This window comes from Helobdella robusta (genome assembly GCF_000326865.2).
Source record: "Helobdella robusta unplaced genomic scaffold HELROscaffold_15, whole genome shotgun sequence".
Lineage (NCBI taxonomy): Eukaryota > Metazoa > Annelida > Clitellata > Rhynchobdellida > Glossiphoniidae > Helobdella > Helobdella robusta.
In genome coordinates this window covers 1,076,120-1,102,089 of record NW_008703839.1, presented here as the reverse complement: position 1 = coordinate 1,102,089, position 25,970 = coordinate 1,076,120, and the positions used below count along the sequence as shown (strand labels likewise).

General features: G+C 32.3%; 1 protein-coding gene across 1 annotated transcript; it reads right to left on the bottom strand.

The window, feature by feature from the left end:
* Nucleotides 1-8,317: 8,317 nt before the first annotated feature.
* Nucleotides 8,318-8,722, bottom strand: HELRODRAFT_169231 (hypothetical protein; the record flags this gene model as incomplete). Its single annotated transcript, XM_009015081.1, has 1 exon — nucleotides 8,318-8,722. The coding sequence occupies one exon, from the start codon at nucleotides 8,720-8,722 to the stop codon at nucleotides 8,318-8,320; it is 405 nt and encodes a 134-aa protein (XP_009013329.1).
* Nucleotides 8,723-25,970: the final 17,248 nt, after the last annotated feature.

Genomic DNA, 25,970 nt, shown 5'->3' with positions numbered 1-25,970 from the left:
AAAAAAAAATCTAATAAATTTCACATTAACATTTTTCCATTTTTTATGTTTTAATTCCTTTAAAGATTTAATTGTTATTTTTCACCATTTCAAATCTCCAGTCTTTACAGTTACACTTTACAGATATCAGAATTTTTTCTCAATTGCTCATTTTACTTATTTACCTGATATTCATGTTTCATTTTCTTTCTTTTTTCTACCTAGAAATGGTTTATTTTTCAAATTTTAGTTGGTCGCTGTTGAAGTTTAGAAATCACATTCATTAGATAAATTTAATTGATTGATTGAACATACTTAAGTATTTAAGTATTTATTCTTTCCAGAAAAAACAGGGTGGTATATATTAAAAGCACCCACAAATTTAAAATCAGAAATCTGGCAGAAATTTCACATGGTTTTTCAAAAAAATGAAAATGATGAAAGCGAAATTCCTGTGAGTTACTATTGTGCTTGTATTAAGTGCAATAAGGTATATCAGTTTAAAGATTCATCAGGTAAAAACTTTGGCACTAAAAATCAGCAAGAACATATTAAACATTGTGCTGTAGTCTTGCCAAAGTCACAGTTGAAAATCCAGCAATGCTTGAAACGAAAAATTCAACTGTCTCCTCAAGAATTAACGATGTTGAAGCATAGACAGATCTTTTTCTGTGTTGATGGTTACCACTCATTCAAATCTGTTGAAAATAAAGGGCTTCTCAATTTGATGCAGAGTTGTGTTGAGTTAGGCGCCAAATATGGAAAGTTTGATGTTTCTGATGTTGTTGTGGGAAAATATTAGTAACATTTAATTTTTAATTAATTTTCATGTTATTTTATTACACTTGCAGTGTGATTACTTCACCAGTGTGTTTTATTACACATATGATCTTGTATTTTTGAGTTCTGCTTTTTAAATATCATTTGTAAAAATTTGCCTGTGTGGTAAAATTGCGACTCGTGCAGATGGGTAGTGGTTTGGGTTGGGTTGGGTTGAAAAGTTGCATTTTCAGGCGGGTTGGGTTGGGATGGGTTGAGTTAAGTGATGGGTTGGGTCAGTAAAAATGGACCCATGTCCACCTCTGAGATAATGTTATATCAATTGGAAATTTCTATGGAAAAGAGATATCATTTCATTTCATTTACAATTTTTAATAAAATATTTTTAAACATTTGTCTCTTTGTCGTCAAATTAGTTGCCATTGCCAATGATTTGCACTTAAATATAAGACTATCCTTATTTTAATCGCTAAAAATAAATTATTGAAAATACACTTTAAAAAAAATTTATTTAAATATTACTTAATTTATCACTGATTAATGCTAAAACCAGTCCATTTCATATTCATGGTATACAATATATAAGGCAGATTAGTCATTAATTTACTCTGGCTTTTATCAATAACTAGAAATTATTAAAATTGAAAGCAGACATTTTGCCATGTTTTATATATACAATGCAAATTCAAGAGACAACATGAAAGTTTATAAAATTTGGTTCAGCTTCAGATGATTTCAAAAAAAAGGCACTCAAATGTATGATTGTCAGCTATTGTTATTACAGTAATTATGAGCAGTCATACATTTGGTATACATTCTCATGAATTTACATATTCCGTTTATAATAATAATAAAATAAAACGTAGACAAATTAATATGAATGAATGATTGTGATTGATTATCAGAATATCCATTGCAGGGCAGAGTGAGGGATAACAGTGCAACTTGTAATTTTGGAAATTAGTATCAAAAAAGCCCAACGCAACTGAAACACACCAGCAACGTTAGCAATCAAACATTACCAACTTATGTTGCTAGTTTTTCAAAGCGAAATTCTTATTTGGTAAAAACTCAACTACGGAAGCTATGACGATAATCTAAAACTAGACGATATTCTAAACATAGATAAAAAGCTAAATGTTTTTTAAAATTAATTTTTCCTTGACGTTTTTGGTTCTATGAATCAAGATTTTTTGCAAAAATTTATTTTGACCGATGTATGAATATATATATATACATATGAGACTTGCCATATCCATTATATACATCCATGGGTAACACTCCTGCTTCATTTTTTGAATAGTGGCGTGACAATGGCATCACTTCAGTTTCTTGCTATTTTACCCGTCTTGATGTATTCAGTAGATATTTCAGTTAAAGTGGCTCCTATTTCGTTTCTTACCTTTTTTAAAAACTTGGAAAGCAGTTTGTCTTTTCCTGGAGTTTTATCTCTTTTAAGAGATTCTAACATCTTCACTACCGTTTTTTCTGTTATATCTATGTTGATGAGTATCTGTTCTTGTTTTCCTTTAAACAGTATCTCAGGCTCTGAGATGCATTCCACATCTTCTTGCGTCAGTTGCTGAGAATTTTCGCAGTTTTTTTCATAATCTGTGACAGTATTGCCTTGGTTGTCCTTTAGTGGTCTAACCTTTGTGTTTTTTTTTATTTGATTCTCATGTAACTGTTAAAGCTTTTACTGTCATTTTTATGTTTTGACTCAGCTTTATCTCGTAGTCCTTTGTTGCCTTTCGGCTATTTTTTTGCTAAGTTCCTCTTTTCAACATATTTTTTCTTGCTTTCTAGCTGACTTTCATTCTTTGTTCCCAGAAAACTTTGGTCACTTTAGCATATATTCTGCAATTTTTTCCATGCTTTATATTTTGTTCTTCTGGTTTTTTGAACTTCTTTACTTATCCAAGAACATTTCTTGTTATTTTTTCTGTAGGCTGGTATTGTTTCTTTCACAACTTCGTGCATGACATAAACTGCTTCCATTTCTCTTGTACTCCAAGTCCTGCCAATTTGTGTGTTTATTTCTTTCCTCTGATTTGGCTACTGACTGTCATAATCTGCTCCGTAGTAGTTTTATCGCTTTTTATATGCAGCCATTTTGGTTTCATGTTTCACAACTATGTTGAATCTTATTATCTGATGATCACTGGAACCAAATCTTTCTCAAACATGCACATCTTCGATCATATTTTCTTCTGTAAAGATGACTAGGTCAAGTACATTCCCCTCCCTCGTTGGTTATATCACATTTGTGTGAATAAGTTTTTTGTCTGCATCTCAAGAATAGGTCGTCTGTAACTTTTTTGCCCTGTCTCTATTTCCAACGGCCGTTTCATTTCTGTATCCGCTTTTCTTTTTCGCCTTTTTTTAAAGGCGACTCGGCAATTCTATGTAATATATATTATTATGTTGTTCTTTTTCAGATCTTTCTGTTTCTCTTGTTTGTGGCGGATTTTCATTATTTTTTCAATTTTTTTCATTTTATCATTTAATTCTTTGTCAATTATTTGTTGACAATTGTTGTCCATGCAACTTCATTTGTGTAGCTTGTGTTTCGTCTTCTGCTATTGTTTTAGTTTTTTTTACACTCGTTAGTAACTGACTTTTTAGTTTTTTCAATTTCAACTAAATATTTTTTCTTACTCGTTTCCAGCTGATTTACACTAGTCATTAACGATAATAGAAACTGAAAAATTTTCCCACACCATTCGTGTATTTTTTTGGTTGGTTGGTTCGCCTGCTGCAATTCTTAATTTTGGCCACTTTTCTTTTTTCCAAAAATCGAGATCCATGTTGGTGAACGATAATCAGTTTTTCATCGAATTTGTTTCAAAAATTTTTCGTGCCAATAATACTTTACTTGAAACGGGATAATTTTATTCTAACCTTTCTTTAAGTTGTAAAAAATGTAATCCTAAAAAATGTTTTAAAATTGAATTATTAAGCAAAAATTTGTTTACATCCAACCGGAACCAAACAGTTCTTTAACGGATTTCGTCGCTGGTTTGAGATTGTCAATCACTCCTTCATTCTAATTGACACATTTATTATCTAGATCGAAATTCTGCCATCCTTGTTGACCTCTACCAGGCATTTTCCAACCATGATATTCGGTATTTTGGACGTCGACGTAGGTTCCACCAGGACAATTTGTTGGCTCTTGCATTCACCGTTTTTCAGTTTTGCCCCAATGAGGTTTTCTGACAGACCTGTATTACCATATTACCATCGACCGTTACCTGGGTGCATTTTAGCTGTCTGTTTCCCATGACCACTTTCGCGTTTTTACATCTTAAAACACGGTTTTCCTATTCTAGGTGGATACCTTTATCATCATGTTATGTTTGCCATCAAGAACGTGCAGGCTTAATTTGTCAACTTGTTGGTCGATTTTATCAATCAGTTTCTTACATAGATTCCGGAAATTCGAACTCATCGGAATTGTTACCTTTATTTATCTGAGCGTTTTTTAGACGGTTCATCAAAACTGTTTTAACCACTTTCGAGTCGAGTTTACGTTTTCGTAGTTCCTTCCTAGTAGTATCGAGCCGGCCTTTTTTATTGCAAAAAATTTCGATCTATCAAAAATTTTTCTTTGACACTAACGTTGTAACCTTTAACTTTCATAACTACTAACAGTAATGTTATATAAATGATCTCTATATTTCCAACACCAGTGTTATAGGTCCCAACGATCGTCAAGTGTTCGTTATTCTGAAGATTCAAAATTTCCGATAGATGAATACAACTGCTTCAAACGCATGCTTTGCTGAACGTTTATTTGAATGCCAACAGTAATAGAAACATTAAACCAATCCACGTAACAACATAAATCACATTTACGATTTCGCTTCAAACCTGACTGGAAACCTGTGTCTCTGCAGGATCATATATAGGCTTCTTTTTACGATTACAAATATAGCAAAAATAACAATACTTAAGATAACAAATAATATAGCGCAATTTTATCATTCCAAGGGTTATAACAATAGAATAAAAATCTCTGAGTGAAGAAACTAAAAATTTATTACAAGTAGTAAGAACATAGTACAACGTGCATTTTCGAGCTCGACATCTTATTAATGCGTTAAAAAACTATGTCTCGTTATAATTTGTTTAGCCTTGTATTCAAATTGTTTTATTTTTTCCTTTCATTTGTTTTAACGCCGATTGTTCTTGATCAAAATTTTAACGACTGGGACTTTTGGGGTGAGTTACTTTACAACAATTTTTGTGATGGCGCCAAAATTTATGTGATGACTGATATCAATTATTTAAACTAAAATTTAAAAAATGTAAATTATTATTTAATAAATGTCGTTAATCTTGTTATCAGGATAAAAAAAAATAATGCCAAACCAGCATTAGTACAAATAGCAATGTGTAAGTGTTGTTTAGACATAAGTGGTCACATGTGGTGCATGAGCCAACAGTGGCGCATTGCACACTAAAAAGTGGCGATAAAATGCAAAAAAGCAAGGTTGTTGCTAATTGAAATAATAATTTGAAAACATTTTTAAAAATCATTAGATTCTTCTAAAAATCAGTTTTTCTGTTAATTATGTAGTCTTATTTCATTTACCCAGCCTTAGGTTTTCTTATACTTTTCGCGTTACTTTGTTCTTATATAATTTTTGATTACGTTTCTAAAATCAAGCTTAATTATCATTTTTTATGATACCCTCTGTATTTCGGTTTCCGCCACTTTTTCAATTATTATTATTATTATTATTATTATTAGCATTTTAATAACGTTTTTCAGTAAATTTTCAAAGGCTTTTTACAAAATTTAATAACTTCCGATTTTTTCGATAGGACCGTACCTATAGCGTTTTACCGTTATGCAATTTTCCAGCCACATTCAAATGGTTAATGGAATGTGTATTGCAAGAAGTTAAAGACATATTTTATCTGACAAATGATTTAATCAATTTAGACAAGATTGAATCAACACGTTAAAAACTTATAACAAATATTCATGAAATTTTGAGAAGCAAATCTAAAGCCAAGGATCAACAAGTGCAGATTTTTTTTTTTTACAAAAAAATTAAATTACTTTGATGTCTTTTTTTGTGAATATTAATTTTGAATTTAAATAGAAAACTGATATTTTGTAATTTTATGTGACTAGACGAACGTACGGAAGCCAGAAAAATATCAAATTTTAAGAAGAAAAAGCACAAGATCAACGATAAACAACAAATGCAAAGTGCTTGATGTAATTCCGGTTCGTGCATATAGACTTTGGTCTGCATAGAATAATTAACGATGTGGAATGTTAAGTTAGATTTTAAATCGTAAAGAAGTGGGCGCGTATTTGCGAAAAATATTAATAATGAAGTCGGGGAGGCCTACAATGACCTTAAAATGGCCCTTCCGAGTACATTGTTTTTTGAATATCCAGTTGGAAAAAAAGCAGTTAGTAAATTTTGTCGCAGCCGATCTGGCTTAAAAATTTTGATAGATAGTAAAGATAGTGGTTCAAATTGTTTTAATTTTTTATCAGTTATAACGAGGTTAAATCAAATTTTGGTCTGCTAAATATCAGATTTATTGTAACAAAATTATCAATGGTTTGATTTGTGATGGCTTAAATATTTTGTGGTAACTGAAACGTGGCCTGGGTCTGATAATCTTTCAATAAAATGTATATGCTGTCTTGATTTAACTTTGCTGATTGCATGAGAAACATGACTTTTATCATAGTAGAATAATACATTTTTCTGTTCTTGTTTGAAATACAAAAAATGTTGTTAACAATAACAAACACATTTGATGTTTTTTGAAAATTTTAATCCTAAAAAGTAGTAAAAACATTTGAAAGAATTCTAGATTTGATAGTTAACTTTTTGGGTTTTCTTATTCAAGACTGTAAGGTTTATTCAAGTAGAATTTACTAGGACCACGGTTTTATTTATCAGTCTGTTAATGACTCAATTTTTGGCGGATTAAAAAGTTGTCAAATTATGGAATCGTATAAATTATAATGATTTTGTTGAATTTTTTCATGATTCTTCTATTAATAGGAAAATATATTACTATAAAAGTTCAACGCACATTTCTATTCTATAAAAGTTCAATGCACATTTCTATTCATCACAATGATTTGACAACATTCTGTTCTTATAAACTCTTTTTTTTCGGAAAATGCGCTTGATACGTTTGCATTCATCATCAAACCAAAACGCCTAATGGCTATCATGTGAACTGACAAAATTTCATCGGTAATATATGATACTTTATTTCATTAATGAACAACTAAATCTCTTCATCTTCATCAATATATTTGTATACTTGAACACGGTTTTGAGATCAAGAAATCAAGAACAAATTTAAATTTGTCGGAAATAACAAATCAAAACCAAAAAATCTCTGGAGAATTGTTAACAATATTTTTTGTAATAGTCGTAATGAAAAATCTTGCGTCAACATGAATGAGTTTACGGCCGATCAATTTATAAACTTTTCAAGCAATGAATTGAATAAAATGAGATGTAGCACGAATGCAAAATAAAATTAAATTCTACTGTATGCAGATTAATTTTTCCAAAATTGTTTCCCAAATTTTCTACAATTTTTGAAAAAGAAAACCATAAAAACCGTGCAGAATTCGTCTGCAAAAACCTGTCAACAAGATATTATTTTAACACATATACTTAAAATATATAAAAATCTGTTTGCACCTTTTTCGACAAGCCTAATAAATTTATCAAAATCGGGGCAAATTTTTTTAATAGCAAGCATGCAATTATAATTCTACTATTGAAAAAACAAAATTTAGATGAAAAAGACATCGGAAACTATAGACCAAATTCAAACCTTTCATGCGCTTTCGAATCATCAAACGTGCAGTTGCCAAACTTGCATATTTGAAAAATAATTGTTTATTGCCAGTTTATCAGTCTAGTTTCAAGCAATATCATTATACTGAAACGGCTGTTTAGCAAGTGAATGTGTGACATCTTTGATAATGCTGTTTTTGTTGTAACCATGTCTTGATCTGTTAAGCACCATCTATTGTTTTTTGTAAGAGTCTATTCCTCCAAACCGTGTCGTAGGCTTTCTAGAAGTCGAATTGAATTAAAATTGTTTTTTGACTACCACTTTGATGAAATTCATTACTGTAAATTAAAATAATTGAGAATGTGAGAGTGTTCCTAATCAGTCTAAATCAGGCTTGGTTATTATATATTAATCTATTTTCTTCTAACCACCAGCTCAGTCTATTTTTAGTTACCTTTTCCATAGTCTTTCCAAAATGGGATGTCAGGCTGATTGGTTTGTAGCTAGATATTTTTTGTGGTTCTTTGTCTTTTTTCAACAGAGGAATTATTTTAGCAGTCTTTCATAACTGCGGACATTCTCTTTTTATCCAACATTCATTATATATTCGCAGTAGCTTCGTATGTGGTATTTCTGGTAACTTGTAACATTTTCACCAATATTCCATCATTGCCAGCTGCCTTGTCTAGTCTCATTTTATATATGACTCTCTAGTATTTGCCGATACTAAGTAGAAATACTTCTGTTATCTGTTGATGTTTCAAACTTTGCAGTTTCGTGGTTGTTTAAACTTTAATTCTGCGAATGTCTTTGTCACTAGTTCATCCGATTGCAAATTTCTGTACAAATGCGTTTGCTTTTCGCCTCTCCGTTGTACATAGTCTTTTTCTTTCCATATTCTTTCTTTCACATCTTTGATCATGGTTTTCACGCTGTCGTAGGCTTGTAACCATACTTGGCTTTGTTTCTTTCTTTTATTTCTTTTAATTGTCTTCATAATGAATTCCGTTATTTTTTTATTTTTTTTATGAATCTTTTCTCCATCGTTATGCTCTTCTCTGATACTATGTATAATCAACTTACGGGATTCCTCCCATTTCGCTTTCCTATATTTGAACTTTGCCTGATAGGTGAATGCGTCCTGAATGGTGGGCTTGTTTCCCATGTTATAATGATTGGCAGATGATCCGAGAATAAATCTTGTACAGTTTTCCAGTCATACTCTCTATTTAAGTCCAGGCTGACAAATTTTACATCAAGTGTGGACACCGTATTTTTATTTCTCAAACATCTTGTTTGTTCCTTGTCAAGGCATTCCATCTCAGCTGCATCTACTCATTTTGCTACCTGGTTCTCTCGTCAGAGGTTGATAGTTGTCCTACATGCCATTATGGGTAGTGAAGACGCCAGCAACCATACATGATTCTTTGATTGGGATGCGTAACAGATTGACTTTTTTGGCTTATCATCTTCAGCTGATGTGCTTATGGGTAGGATATACACGTTTGTTATCCTGATTGTACCCTCACTGTGAACCACGTTGATACTAAAAATTTCTTTGATACTGTCAATTGTGTAGTCAGTTTTTGATACATAGAAGTTAATATTTTTTTGTACCAGTGTCATTAGTCCTTCTCTTCTGGTGTGTCGCTGCAACCTTTTATTTATCTCTCTGTCCTTCCTAACTGTTGAGTATTGTTGGGGGTTTCTTTAGATATACGAAACAACGAGTAAGGATGTTTATAACGTATTTATTTGCGCAATACAAAATAAATGAAAAACGTGTTCGGCAATGCAATTAGACAAAGAGAAGTTCGATCGTAAAATGTCGCAAGAAGAAGGGGTGTAGTCTTTATGTTGAACCTATATATAGTAAGTCGTCACATGCCTAGATTATGGATGTGCGGTTCAACAATATTCCCCTACCAGATCATCAGCGCAAGCTGTTGATCGATGCTAATCAAGATATCGAGATGGGAGATGAACTGTTCTTCCCGATCTTGTGGTTCTCCGGGGTGATGGAATGTTGGTGTCGATGGATCGATTTGGGTGTGCTTGTGTCGACGTAGATGTTTCTGTTGTTGACATGTCCTCGTCCGTTGATGGAGATAGCGTTGACGTTTTTGTTGATGCTGATGTGTCGTTCGACGACGGAATTAATTTTGTTGAAGGCGTTGTAGAAGGTGGTGTCAGCGCTGTGGTCGTTGGCATGGGTGACGGTATTGATGGTGCCGGTGAGTATGCGGGTTTGAGGCGGTCTATTGCCACCGTGTCCCTATGCCCCTTTTTGTCAATGACGAAATATTTTGGGTGTCGTTCTACCACTGTGTAGGGTCCCTCGTATGGAGGTTGTCGTGGTGAGTGGTGAGCATCCGTACGAATAAAAACCTGTTCTGTAGTGAAAAGGTCTTTTGGAATGTAACTCACATTTGTACTTGTTCTTGGTTGTGTTGCTTTTAGGGTCTCCGCCCAGCATTTGAGTTTTAATGCATAGGTGTGTACATCGGTTGTCTCTGGCCGTGGGTTTGGAAAATCTCCGGGAAGGCGGAGTGTTGTACCGTAAACAAGTTCTGCTGGTGACAACTTTAGGTCTTCCTTCTCCGTTACACGAATGCCGAATAGTGTCACTGGTAATACATTCGTCCATTTGTCTGAACCATGAGCCATAAGTGAGGCCTTAAGCTGTCTATGCAATCGTTCCACCATACCGTTAGCTGCTGGGTGGTAGGCGGTGGTGTGAATATGTTTAATGTTTAGTAACTGGGTGAATCTCTTGAAAGATAAAGATGTGAACTGGCTGCCTCTGTCTGTTGTAATGGTTTCTGGGACTCCATACAACGAAATCCAGTTTGAAAATAATTTATCTACTATTGTTTCCGTTAGAGTATTTTTGATGGGAATTGCTACTGGCCATCTGGTGAAACGATCGACACACGTTAAAATGTGTGTGTGTCCATCTGATGGAGACATTGGTCCGACTAAATCGATGTGTACATGCTGAAACCTGCTGCTTGTTGGAGGGAATTCTGCTGGACGTGAAGCTGTATGTCGATGTACTTTACTGCGTTGACATTGCAGACACTCTCTGCACCAATTACGGATGTCTTTATCAATGTGGGGCCAAACATACCTGGCTCTAATTATTTTCGATGTTGCTTTTGCTCCTGGATGTGACAGGGAATGGAAATTCAGAAAAACTGATTCCCGCATGCTTGTTGGAACTAGAGGACGAGGGGTGCCTAACGAGGTGTCGACGACGATATTGTTTTCTGAGTTGTTGACTGGAATTATGCTGATTTTTAGTGAGTCTGTGTTGTCAAGATGTGTTGCATCATCCTTCTGTTCTTTCGACATCTCCTCCAGGTTAATTGCTTTTGGCGTTATCGTGGCTACCTCTGTACGTGATAGCGCATCAGCTACAACGTTGTTTTCTCCTTTCACGTGTCGAATGTCTGTTGTGAATTGTGAGATGTAATCCAGGTGTCTGATCTCTCTTGGTGTTAAACGACTTGAATCTGAACGTAAGGCAAACGTCAATGGTTTATGATCAGTGAATATTGTGAACTCTCGACCTTCGAGGAAGTGTTGAAAATGGCGGACAGCTGAATACACTGCCAGCAGTTCTCGACCAAATGTACTGTGGCGGGTCTGCGCTGGGTTAAATTTTTGCGAAAAAAAGGCTATAGGTCTTGCAATCCCCTGACTTTTTTATTCTAGTACTGCTCCCGCAGCAACGTCTGAAGCGTCTGTGAAAAGTTGAAAGGTGCCTTTCTCTTGAACGTACCATAACTTGGTTGCCGCTAGTAATGCCTGTTTGGCCTCTCTAAAACTTTGTTGCTGCCCTTCGTTAAATTTTATGGTTTTCAATTTGTCAGTTAAAATGTCAGTGAGAGGTGACAATATAGTTGAGCATTTAGGGATGAATCGACGGTAAAAATTGATCATTCCGATGAATCGGCGTAGTTGCTTGTCAGTCGTTGGTTCAGCAAAATTGATGATTGGCTGTACTTTGTTGTCGAGGGGTCTAATGCCTTCACTGTCGAGTTGGTGCCCCAGGAATGTTGTAGATGATTTGGCCCATTCGCATTTGGATGGGTTGATGGTTAGTCCGTTGTCTTGCAGTCGTTGAAGGACTTGTTCTACATGGTTTCTGTGTTCTTCGAGGGTTTTGCTGGCTATTAGTATGTCGTCAATGTATGCGTGGACAAAAGGTAGCCCTCTCAAAACACTATCGATGAACCTTTGAAAAGTCTGTGCGGCATTTCTCAGCCCGAACGGCATCTTCAAAAATTCAAACAAACAGCTTTTGCCTATTATTTAATTTTGCTTTAAACTTAAAACTTTTGTAATAAAAATTCAATAAAACATTTGAAAATTAAATTTAATGATAAACTACACTGCAGATGCAAGTCGAGAATCAAATTCAAACTTAGTATGCTCTCCCTGCAACCTCAATTATCAACGTTTACCATGTCACACACCTATAAAAACGTTTGCTGGATCGGATCTTTGTAAATGCACTTATTGCACAACCAACTGTCTAATTTTGGTTGGCCATACAATTATTAAATGTATTTTTATTTTATTTTAAATTATTATTGTATTTTAATGTTTCACAGATCATTCAAGTAAGTATAACATAAAATGTTTTCTTTCTAATTTAATCGCTCAAATTTAAAATTTAAGCTAGCTCAGATTCTAACATTTCAATTATTGTTTTTGGGGTAAATATATGTTGATGTTTTTAAGATTTTTATATTTTTTATAGAAGAGATGTTATCATTGTTATTCAATGCCCTTACTTTATTGTCAAACTTTTTTCAATATTTTGTTGTTATCAGTGGTCTACAGTTGAAAATATAGTTTTTATATGACGATTTTATAATGAAAATTTGAAAATATTGCCTATATATATACATACCTACACTATAACTTCAGAATCTAGATTATGCAGAGACCTTCTAAAAGATCCTTAAAATAATCGACCAGTTACAATTATAATCTAGACCAAAATTTGGCAAACTGCGCCCTTCAGTCCATTTTTAAGCGGTCCGCCAACATTTTCGTTATCAGCTTTACGTTTGCAATTATTATTTATATTTAGTCAATTGGGCATTGACTTTATTAACTGCTCTTGTTACATCTTCATACGTTGGGCATGTTACATATATATCTAGTTGTGGTTTTGGCAATCAAAAAATCTATAAAAGAATTGAAAAACTGTGTAAAGGTGTATATTTCATAGTTTTTGAAAAGTATGCTTCGCATGATTTCGAATGGAAAGGTGATCTTTGTTATCTTTGTTGAATATGTTTTTTTAGGTCTGCCAAAATTTTTTTTTAAATTTCATTTCTGTTTTATTTACTCTAATTGTATGTCTTTTTAATGTTTTTTTTGAAACAAATCATTTTGTCAACATTTGTTTGATGGAGTTTCAAACTATTTAGTATCTATTTCAATGATTTCGGTGAAGCATTTGCATATTTCTTATCTAATTTGCCACAATTGAGTCGGTTTTTGATTGAAACGCCAAAATTTTCAGCAAAATAATTGTAAATTTTATTTTGTGCTTGAACGACATAATTGTTCAAATCTGTTATCGGAATTGAGAACTCAAATGTTGATTGAAAATATTCATCGGCCTCCCAACATTTATCCATGGATCTAGGCAGTTTTAAAAGTGGTTTCATGTTGAATTAATTTTTTAACATTATAACATTATTGATATTATAATAACAATAATAATAATTTGTATTAATTTCGCGCCACACAATTTTTTTAATTTCTTCAAGTTTTCCGTTATTAAATTTTTCATTAGAATTTCATATTTTTTTTGAATTTATTTGTATATATTTTAAATTATATTAAAGCTATAATTATTCTATTTAAATTAATAATGCATTGACAATGATGGTATAACGTCGAAATAGATTTATCTGCAATCATTTTAATAAAATATTTGTTGATAGAAATAAAGTTTAAATTTTGAACGGACTTAATTTTGTTAACAAATTCGAATATAAGTTGATAAAAACTAATAAATTGGTGGAACCGAGAGTTAGAGGCAAAACAAAATAAAGATCAGCATATATCAGCCGGAAAGTAATAATTCATTGCCATTTCTGGATGTTTTGAAAACGCATAACAACTGCCGTATACGTCAAAGCAAAAATAAAGGTATTTGTTTAAATGGGCTAAGCGAATGCACAGAAAAATTCAAAATAAGTACAATAAAATCCTTTGTGAACCGCGCATTCACGCATTCATTATCAACTAGGATCGCAATACGGAACTGAAAAGAATGACTAGTAACATAGTTATATATTATAAAAACCATATGTCAACCGCTTTTGAACAGAGTCAATTTATCAATCAATCAATCAGTCACAGTCAGTCAGTCAGTCAATCAATCCAATCCATCCATCCATCCATTTCTTCATCCATCCATACATCTATCCATCTATCTATTCCTCAATCAATCAGTTAATTAGTTATAAAGAGCTATTTCCGCGTTGTTCAACAGCGCTTCTCAATGTTTTTTGCAATTGCAATAGGACATTTAAATTCATATATTACATGATTTAGCTTTAAAGTAGAATCGTCACTAAGAGTGCAGTTGTTTTTTAAGACCAATTGTGATGTCTTACAATTACTGTAGTATTTCTTGAGTTTTATTTTATTTGTATCATTGATTGGTGTAACATTTCTTTTTACGAGGGCGACTTGGTCTGTAATATAGGATAATGTCTTCGTCATTGTTGTTATTGAATATATTGCTGTAGTCTTTGTTGAATGGTGCTTTCAATTGATGATGCTTTGTAACCATTGCTTACTAATAGATTCGTAATTCTTTTCAGTTCCGTATTGCGATCAGTTGAGGATGAATACATGAATGCACGGTTCACAAAAGATTTTATTGTACTTATTTTAAATTGTTCCGTGCATTTGCTTAACGCATTAAAACAAATATCTTAATTTGTTGTTATGACGTATACGGCAGTTGTATATCTTTGTTCGTCATGCATTACTAAAACATCCAAAAATGGCAATGATTTTTCACTTTCGTGCTGGATGGTGAAGTTCAATTTTGATCGGTTCAGGGGTTCAGGGTTGCTAGTACCGTGTTGACATGTTACGGATCATCGTTAGCGACAAAAATATCGTCAACATATCTGGCATAAATGTTTGTTTTTAATTCCAAATTGCCTCTAAACGTTTTGCTTTCAAGATGTCCTTAAGAGAAATTTGCGAACAGGATACACACCAAGTGGTGAGCCCATGGCTACACCGTCAATTATCTAAACAAAATTCTGACCCATATATTTCTAATAACTATAATCTCAAATCCTCACGGGAATTAATTAATCTATTAAACACTAACAGACCTTCAAGTCATGTTGCTTTTTTGGATGTTGAATCTTTGTTTACAAATATTCTTATCCATGACACAATCGATATTATCATCAATAGTGTTTATCACTCAAACATGGTCCTTTTAAAAATACCGAAAACAGATCTCAAATCTCTTCTCCAAATCTGCACCACCAAAGCATCTGCAAATTGACGGTGTTCTGTTTAGATATTTGACAATATGATGGAATTTGGCTGAGGATTGGTCGAAGGATGTTTTTATTTTAGTGCGTTAATATATATATATATATATATATATATTTCAAAACCAACAACAACAACATCAACAACAACAACAGTGCCAACACTGTAGATACCAACGCCACAACCCACAGCGCAAATATCACTTGCAATTGGAACATCATCACAAGAAGCAAGAAGAACCACAGCGATGATAATAATAATAATAACGTTAACAATAATAATAATAATAACGTTTTTAAATATTGTAAAAATAATATTAATAATATGTAGTTAATTAAATAAATTAATTTGCGCTTCTTCTCGGCTGAGCGTTGATATTTACCTTAACAACCATAATATAAACAATCTTGCCGTTAAAAATTTTGAAAATCGCGTTTTATATTGTTTAATGTTATTAAATTTGTTTTATTCGTTTTCTGTTTTAAATAATTTATATAAATTAATAATTACTTCTTATAATATCTTACATACATTATATATAATGCACTGAAGATGAGTTATCTATAACCCGAAATAGCTATCTGCAAATTTATATAATAAAATTTTTAAAACAATAAAATGTCTAATTTTTCTGACATTAATAAATTAAAAAGAAATATAAAAAATTGAACAATGTTGAAAGTAGTGTTGAATTTTTGAAATGTTGCGTTAACAACAGTCTGTTACCAATATATATATATATATATATATATATATATATATATATATATATATATATATATATATATATATATATATATATATAATATTTGTAATTTCCTCTTACGCGATGGCCAAACTGGTTCACTGAAATTTTGCAAGATTATTTGTTATATGTTAATTAATCAACAGATCAACAAATTAGATAACGCAAAATTTTTAAAAGATACAGGAAATTTCTGCAATCTAAAATCGGCAAAAAATATTAAATTTGGATCTGTTGATATAAAAACATAAATTCTTAGCACGAAAACATCGCAAACAAGCATGAAATGTTTCTTGATTAAGTTAATCTTGTAAATCTGTTCGAGTCATTAAATTCTATGAACAAAACGACATACGTTGCAGAATATCTGAGCAAAATACCCGATGCCAGCTTCGAATGTTTTCTCGATTACGTCAACAGAAAACTAGATAAAATGGAGATGCGGATCATTGATTCAATCGCCGGCGGTTGAATACTCTTACGCGATGGCCAAACTGGTTCACTGAAATTTTGTAAGATTATTTGTTATATGTTAATTAATCAACAGATCAACAAATTAGATAACGCAAAATTTTTAAAAGATACAGGAAATTTCTGCAATCTAAAATCGGCAAAAAATATTAAATTTGGATCTGTTGATATAAAAACATAAATTCTTAGCACGAAAACATCGCAAACAAGCATGAAATGTTTCTTGATTAAGTTAATCTTGTAAATCTGTTCGAGTCATTAAATTCTATGAACAAAACGACATACGTTGCAGAATATCTGAGCAAAATACCCGATGCCAGCTTCGAATGTTTTCTCGATTACGTCAACAGAAAACTAGATAAAATGGAGATGTGGATCATTGATTCAATCGCCGAACGAGATAAACGTTAAAAAAACTTGGCAAAATCTAACTACAGTTCAACAATAACAGACTCAATTCCAATCGATTCGAGTTATGACGTAACGGCAAAAATACCTAATCTGACAGCTATCCAACGTCATTACTGGGCAGAAGCAATAAAGCAAAGCCACAATCTAGCTAACCAAGTTTTCGAGTATATGCGGGCTAACCGTCCTGGTTCAAACCACACCCAAACAACCGCTAACAACCGGCTCAGCCTATGCTGATGTGATTTGATCTTCAATTATTAACGATTCGAAACTAACACTGACGTCGTCATAAAAATCTGTTGTAAAACCAAGCAACAGAGGACTTCTGCAAAAAAAGATGCATGCAGAGCCGGATTAAGCTTTCACCGGGCCCTATACAAAATACCAAATCCGGGCCCTCATAAAAAAGTTATAACTGAAATGAAATTTCAACTACAGTTTTTGTTATTTATTATTCAATATATACAAATGATAAATATTATATTATTTATATTTTTCTAAAATTTTATAGAACTTGAAAAATATTAAAAACATTCACTTAATTTTTTACAAAATAATGATGTTGAACGATAACAATGAAAAAAAATGAATGTTAGCTAGATAGCAAATTTTAATCGAAAAATTTCAATCACTAGAATCAATTTAATTTCAATAAAAATTACCACGTTCTTTGTACATATTTTAGAATGGGTTAAAAATTGCTATTTATATAAATTTACATTTATGCTTTAATCATATTTTTATATATTAACTAATAGTTTGATCCATGTCCAAAAGGAACACATTGCATTATGAAGAATATCTTTTACAACGAATATCATTTGGGCAAATCTGCTTACTGTGAAAGATGTTGGTAGTCTTTTTGCATTGTTAATTCAGCTTTGAAAAAGGTAATAAGTTGCATATCGTTCTGTACTCAGTGGCGGCTGGGAAAAAGCACCGTTTTATGTCGAAAATCAGCCAAAAAATTGACGAGATAAACAAAAAAAAGTAGTTAGCTTAATTTTAGTTATACTACCACAAATGTTGGCCCACCCGTCAAAATTTTGACCCCCTTATCAAAATTTAAGCATTTTTAAAATTTTGCTCACCCCAGTCAAAATTGTCCAAATCCGCCACTCTCTACACTCACTTTTTTAAGTTAAACATGTAGTCGTGCATCCATTTCACATGAAGTACATAAATGATACCTATGCAAAGAATCTCATCATACACGCAAAAATAAAAGTTTAGAACATGAAATTTAAATTAGAACATTGCGTAACAGCAACGCGAAGCATGGTACTTGAAGAAAATTATATTTTTTTAAATTGAAAATTTTAATGATTAAAAATTTACTCTACAAAATCCTTCCATTATTTGCAACTTTTTTAATTAGTTTAAAATAAAATACAATGTGCATAATTTGCAATTTCTGTTTGGGCGTTAAAATTTTGACCTTGTCCTGTTCAACTGCAAAATTATGGACAAAGTACAGTTTTGAAATATTTGGCGATTGTGCGACATCTAGCGTATTTATGTGATTCGCGAATAATTCAGTGGTTCTGTTGTTATTGCTGGGGTTGTAAAAAAACGTTTAATCAAGTTTGTTTGAAGCAGTTGTGTTTATCAGAAATCAGTGAGCCTACTGTAGATTGAATAACATGACCATAGATAGTGCAAGTTACACCAATTTATTTCTATCAAAGATTAGCTTTTTTCAAACAAAACGTTTTAGTTTATTTTCGCAGTTAGATCTCGTATTTCTTATTTTTTATAGGTAACTGGCCATTGGTTAGAACATCCAATGCTTTTTTCAAACTTTCACCATCATAAGTTGAGTATCTTGTAGATTTTCTTACATAATTTCTGACCATTTTATACCTTTAAAAATTAAAATACATGAAATTAATTTACAAATAAAACATAAATTTCAATACATTTTAACAATTAACTACAAGGATAGCTGCCTACATACAAATATCTGAAATTTTTTAAATAGTTCAATAAATGTAAATTGGGCTTCTTGCCCCTAAGTTACAGAGACGTTTTACCCCCATAGACAATGTTAAGAATAAATTTAATTTAAATATACAAAAAAATTGTTCCAACCGATTAGAAGTTACTTTTGTATATGTAAAAATGATTTTTCTTCATAAAAAACCTCTTTTCTTCACAAATAACGATCTTATTATCAAGAAATTAATTAAAAACCCGAACACATAATTTATAACACGACCAATTTTTCACTCGCAAATTATATAAAACTTTGAAACAGAAAAAACAAATGGAAAAACGGCGTGGTTTTATATTCAAAATAATAAGGGTACGTTCCAATTTTTAAAAATTAATTGAACAACTTTCGATCTTAAACAAATTTAATGCAAACTGGATTTAGGCTTTTTACCCCATGCGGCGTTTTGCCCCACGTTACCCTATCATGTTTGAAAGAATCCTTCAAATATGTGTCTGACGTTTTCAACAAATTAAATATGTATAACAATAGCTTTTGGATCATTAGTTTCAAAAATTGATAAGATTTTGAACTGTTTAAAAAGTTTTTTATTATCAACGTTGTAACTAAAATTTGTAATTTTCAAAACAATAAAAGTCCTAAATGTGTTTTAAAAGTGTTGCCCCATATCAGCTTTGCATAAAAAAATGTGGGTTAGTGAAAGCATAACACGTAAAAATAAAATGTTGCTTGGCTTTCAAGATTTCTATTAATTTTTTGTATGATAAAATTGACGTTTTTTTTTAAATTTAATTTTCGATTTATTAAAACACCTAATAATTTAAATCAATCAATTTTTTCAATTACAGAATTACCTAGTTTCAAAACAAATTCATCATCCTTATAAAGTGATCTATTAAAAATCATATATTTATTCATTATATTTATGTCAATTTTATTGTGAATTGACAATGTACGTAATTTGTTTGAACGTAATTCATGTAGCTATTTAAATCTCTAATATTTTTAGAAATGGTAATCAAAGTCGTGTCATCAGTATAAATGATGAATTTGGATAACCTGGTTGCGTTAATAATGTGCGTTAATAATGTCATTAATAAAAAGGTTAAATAATTTCGGTCCTAAAATGCTCTTTTGGGGTACACGTCTTTTGACTACACAAATATCGAAATAGCAACTATTTATCGAAGCATAATAATTTTTGTTGTTAACTAACTTCAGCAGATGTAGGTTGTGTGGAACAGAATCAGATCGGCTGACAATTCGGTTGCCTTTTTTTATTCAGCTGACTGTCGATCAAGTTTTCTATTCTTTTCTTTTGATTCGACTGCCTGTTTGTCAAATCTGTTATTAAGTTCTTCTATAGAGTCCGGAAAGTCGAAATCATTAGAATCCATTACCTTCGTTGATCAAATTCTGCACCTGCACATGTATGTATAATAATTTTATATGGATTATTGTTATTATTATTTGTTCGTTAATCACGGTCTAAGCCGTTTACAAATGACTCCAATGCCCATCTGATTTCAAAGGATATCATTCAAAAAACTTTCTAAACATATGCGCTGTTCCAAGCAGAGCAATCTTCTGAATTTCTTTCTTTTCGGCTTCTCAGGGATCATTTAAAGATTTTTTATTGTCACTACACCAATAATTCCTAAAGCTCCTACAATTACTGGTATTACTCGGCATTTAACGTTCTACATTCGTGAAATTTCAATTTCTAGAGCTTTATACTTCCATCTTTTTTCTGCTTCTTTCAAAATAATATTTGAGTAAGTCGGTATCGATAATTCTATCAAAAGGTATACATTTTCAATCTTATTCAAGACGGTAATATTTGGTCAGTTGGCATTAATCTTTCTATCTGCAATTATTTGCAAGTCCCACATTATTTGTCCGTCAAAGTTTTAGGAGTCTGCATTTTTTGTCTATCGGTTTCTTTAAAATCGGTTTCTCTGATAATATTTTGTGTTAAAGGCTTAATTTTGGGGTGCAATTATTAGACTTTTTTATTTTTTAATCCGCTGCAATTCAACCAGCCAACACCAGCCATTGTAATTATACCCGGTTTTTTTAATTCCATAAAGTATTTTCCATGTAACGGTTTATTATAAATTTGTTCTTTTTTTAATCTTTTAAAATTTTTCTAAAATTTTTTTAAATTATTTGAGATATTATTATCAGCTTCACTTTTTAAATATGTGTCTTTGATCTCCTGCGGTTGCATCGGTATCGAATGTGTGTTTTTTGATCATGGAGTTGGAATACTTTCATGAATTTGTTTGGAACATTTTCAACATAGCCTAAACGTCCAACAATCATTATTTTTTTGTAAATTGACTGTACTTCCAAAAGTCTTCTTCCACGATTTATCCGTTTCACGTATAGCCTATCTACATTAGCTTTAGGATGCACATTTTTCTAGTTTTTTTATCTAATTTATTTAGTTCCGCTTTTGTCCAGTATATTATACCAAAACTATACGTCAGACAACAAAACTGTATATTGCCATTATGTTAGTTTTGAATATTGGTTGTGTTTTTAAAATTTTTCTTATTCTTGAGAAATAATTTTTTTTGAATTTTTTCTTTCATCATATTGTTATGGATTCCAACACTTTCCTCCATTCCGAGATACCTATATGATTCATCCAACTAAAGTGAGTTAATTATAACATCATCGTCTAGGTTGACATCATTTCCAATTACCATTTTATTACTTAGTACAGAAATGATAACACAATCCTCCAGAACAAGTTTTATTTGAATCCTACTAAATTGTATGGCAATGTTTAAGCTTTGGTGTAGTTCCTCCAAAGATTGAAAAAATAGTTTTAGACCGTCCATGTAAAGAAAATGGCTTAATTTGGTTTTATTAATTTTATAATCTGAATTTTCTTAATTTTAAACATTAGACAGTGGAACCAGCGCCAGGCAGAATAACAACGGGGATAAGAAATCTTCCTGAAAAATTCCTTTTTTAATATAGACCACATCAGACTTTATTGTTTGCTGTTTAGTGTTTAATATTATGATCGTCTTCCTCTTTGGCATAACACTTCCTAAACATTGTATAATAGTGTCGTTTATTCTATACAGCCTTTACATTAATCTCGTCCAGTCATGTGATACACTGTCGAATGTCTTTATATAGTCTATCTATTATTATTATTATTTCAAATAGCACTGGCATAGCTCCTTGCCAAACAGATAAAGAAAAATCAAATAACAAAAAATATATAAGATGGAATTATAAAAAACAGTGTCAACAGAATTGAACTGAATATAAACATGTAATAATAAAAAAAGTCCGGTTAAACCAAAGTGATAAAAAATAAATTGATAAATGTCGAACGAACCTAATTTTAATTCAACAAGCAAATGTATAAGCACACCAAACAAGCAAAAATTAGAAACTAGATCGCCAGCTGAACTTGAAGTCACCGTACTAACTATCGATTACTGACTTGAAGCCGCTTAGGAAATGGTATATGTATGAGTGCAAAATTTAGAAGCGTGACGATTGGGGACAAATTCCATGGTGGAGCCTCAAATGCTAGTAAAAGGAAATATAGTCTTCTCATGGACATATCGAATATTCACATTGCTCACATGTCATAAAGAGGAAACAAGCTGTTATCATAAACGCATGTTCAGAATCTATCGCTTTCCGAATTACAATTCACTAACGTATATCGCAAATACAACGCAGAGTCAAATATCAAATATCGCTTTCGTCACTAACAATCGCTATTCGATATCCTGTACGTCTTTACAATGACGCTTCTTGAACATACTAGATATCTTGCTGTCAGAAGGTTCCAGTTCCTTCTCAAACTCGGTGCATTTGTAGCAACACTAGCGCCTCTAGCGAATATACTTCTGACGCTTATAACACTAACTCCCTTTCAATTCTGTTCGCCCCAAGCAGAGTTTGTTGTAACGTCTGCATAGAATGGAGTAAGTTTTTTCAAATGTTCTAGTATTTTGTAGACAATGTCGTTAAATCGGGTTATGATCTGATAAGGCCCTTTCCAATTTCGTTGAAGCTTTGGAAAACATCCTTTTTTTGATGTGGATTATACGGCCACATTAAATCATTGGCGTTAAATCTAGCAGTATCGTATTGGATCTTGGCTGCTTCGCAGTTCATTTTCAACTTCAAGCGCGTGTATTGGTGGAGGCTGTTTAACCGTGACGGAGATTGTCCACATAATCTGACATTAATTTTGGAACCTCGGTTGGTACGTCACATTTTCATATCAGCTGGTGTTCTTATAGTACTTCCAAAAAGGATCTTTAAAGAAATTTTCTCATTAGTTGCCATGAGAAACAGTTGTATTCGTCAATCCCAGTTTTTTAGTTATTGTCAACTAATTTATGTTTAGATAAAACGTTCCACCATCCCATCTGACTCAGTTGTTCTTGTCTTTTTTATATACAATAATTAACACAGCTCACTAAACAGTTCAAAGTTTTGACCCTGGTCTGAATGCAGCTCCATTGGAGCACCATACCGACTTTTGACCACTTGCTAAAATGTCCGCTACAACCAGAATGTAATGGTTTTCATCATTTGATTCAGGAAATAGTTTGGCAATGTCGATAGCAATTTTTTCAAAAGACAAACCAACATTATAAATTTTCGTTTTTTCCCGTAACTTCTTTTTGGGGCCTTTCACTGCAGCACATCATTTACTCGACATCGACTTTCCAAATCTTCTTGAGCATTAACCCAGTAAAACGTTTCGCATTTTCTGTTAAACGTCTTATAAACTCCAAGATGTCCACCTGATCTCATGAGGAACCACCATGCATTTCTTTAAAAATTTCAGATTTTACTCCTGGTACCACAATCGGAATGCGATGTTTTGATTCTTCTATTGATTCCTCTTTTCAATTAAACAACCCATCTTCCAATGCAAGGATTTCCACTGAACCCAGTGATGACTTTTTTCAACGACGAAACAAACTCGGATATATCTTGCCATTTAGGTCGCAGGTCCATGCAATGACATATTGTAAGTCTTCGTCTGCAGACAGTTAGCCAGTTCTTTCGGTGCTTATATTTGCCATCATCGTAATTTTTTTTACATTTGCTGTTTGTACTATCTTTCCCGGTCGAGAACAGTATTTGCAACATGGAAAACAAGGTTGACGAGAAAAAGCATCGGCTTTGTTGTGGAAGGTTCCTTTACGGTACGTTCCAGCCATCGCGTTTTCAACACCAACTTTTTACATCTTTTCGAGCGTTTAGCCCAGTAAAATCTTTCCCGTATTCTGTCAAGCGTCTTATTAACTCCAAGTTTGAAATTGAGCAACCACTTTAACACTGCATGATCTGTTGGAAAAAAATGTTGGCCTATATAGGCACTTGTGAAAATTTTATGTTGCCATGACAACTGCTAACAACTCTTTACTGGTTACGCAATTCAGGCTTTGCAAAATTTTGCTGTAATATTCCAAAACCTTTCTTTTTTTCTCCGTTAACATGTTGTGACAAAACCGCTCCAATTCCAAGTCACCGCACCCGTATCTAGCACAAATGGTTTACCTCAGAGGGTGCTCCACATTATTCTCTTTTTAGTCGTCCAAAAGCTGCTCTACATAACTAATTTTAATTAAACGTTTGATCATTTTTCGGGAGTTGATGGTCGGACAACTTTTGCAAAATACGTTACGAAACGTCGGTAGTATGTAATAATCGGTATAAACCGGGCAAATCATTTTTATTTTTTGAAGTTGGCCAATTTCTTCTATTTTTACTGTACTAGAACCTGTTTTCACTTCATCGAAAAATATGACATGTCCTAAGTAATTCACTTCTTTCGAAAAATTTTTTTCTCTCGTTTGTTTTATTTTTATTGACTTTCGTATGTTTTATTTGTTGACTTCCATTTTTACATCAATTTTGTCTCTCGTCTGTTTTTTTTCTGTTGACTTTTGTTCAATTTTTATAGATTTTTGTTTTATTTTTGCTGATATTAATCATTAGAAGTAGCCCCATCATTTCTGTGTTTGCCCCAAAGTTTACAATTGCATTTGATTCGACATCCTGATCGCCAAACTCCAATTTACCTAGATTTTTCATTTATAATGGCTTCCGTTAGGCGTGCTTTCAAATTTCCTCTGTCTCCTAGTGTGGAAATTTTTTTTTAGTTTTTGAAAATAATCTTTGCGTTGAACTAGCTATCGTATATCGAAAATACAACGCAAAGTCAAATATCGCTTTCGACACTCGCTATCGACACGTCTTTATATACCGGTTTTATCGAAACTTTTCCAACGTACTAGATATCTCGCTGTCAGAAGTTTCACAGCTCAACCCTCTCTCAACAACTCGTGTGCTTTTTACAACAAATTTACAATCGTGTGCTACAAAGATATCTGATTCTAACAAATTTCTAGTAATGGAAACATAAAATTATAAAATCTAGATACTAATAATTACTTGAAATTAATTATATGGCGCACTTTGCAAAAACAGCATTTCGACTATTGCGGCTGATATAACATTAAGTAATTTATAACGGTTTGTTGAATCTGACAAAATGTTGAAGTGGATTTGTTGAATTTCTTTTTGAAAGTCAGTTTTCATGTTGCCTCGATCAGTATCGAGAGACTCGGCACTTCTACCGCTGAGCTAATACGGTGATCAAATATTGGCTAGATTTGTTACGGGTAAAACACGGCCATCAAAAATTCATATGAGGCTGCCTTTCAAGTTATAATTACATTTTATTTATTGATTTCTTATTTATCTTACTTTTTTAATTATGGATCTTAAAAATAATATTAAATAATATTTGCAAATATTATGAATTTTTTAACAAACAGTTACAGAATGTAAGCCTGTAATTTGCATTACCAGATGTGAACGGAGTGGGTTTTTTTACGACAAAAATGGATGTATAACTTGCTTGTGCAAAAATCCTTGTCTGGAGGTTTTTATCATTGTTGAAATTGAATATTTTACAGTTTTGTTTTACATTTGTTGATGTTTTAATAAAAAAAAATAAAAAATAAAATTCGTCATATTTCATCTAGATATGTGGTTCATTTGCAATGTGCAAAGAAACGTATGTTCCTGGAATGGACTCAATAACTACTTGCATTTATTAACGATTTTAGATTTATCAACGTTTGTTCATTCTTTGTACAGATTAAAAATTCATATTTATTTTATTTATGTATTGAACTTTGGGCGCAGAAAATACATCTCTTTATGTCCATCTCTAACATAAAACACTGGATGTTCATGTTTGAAAAGAAATAA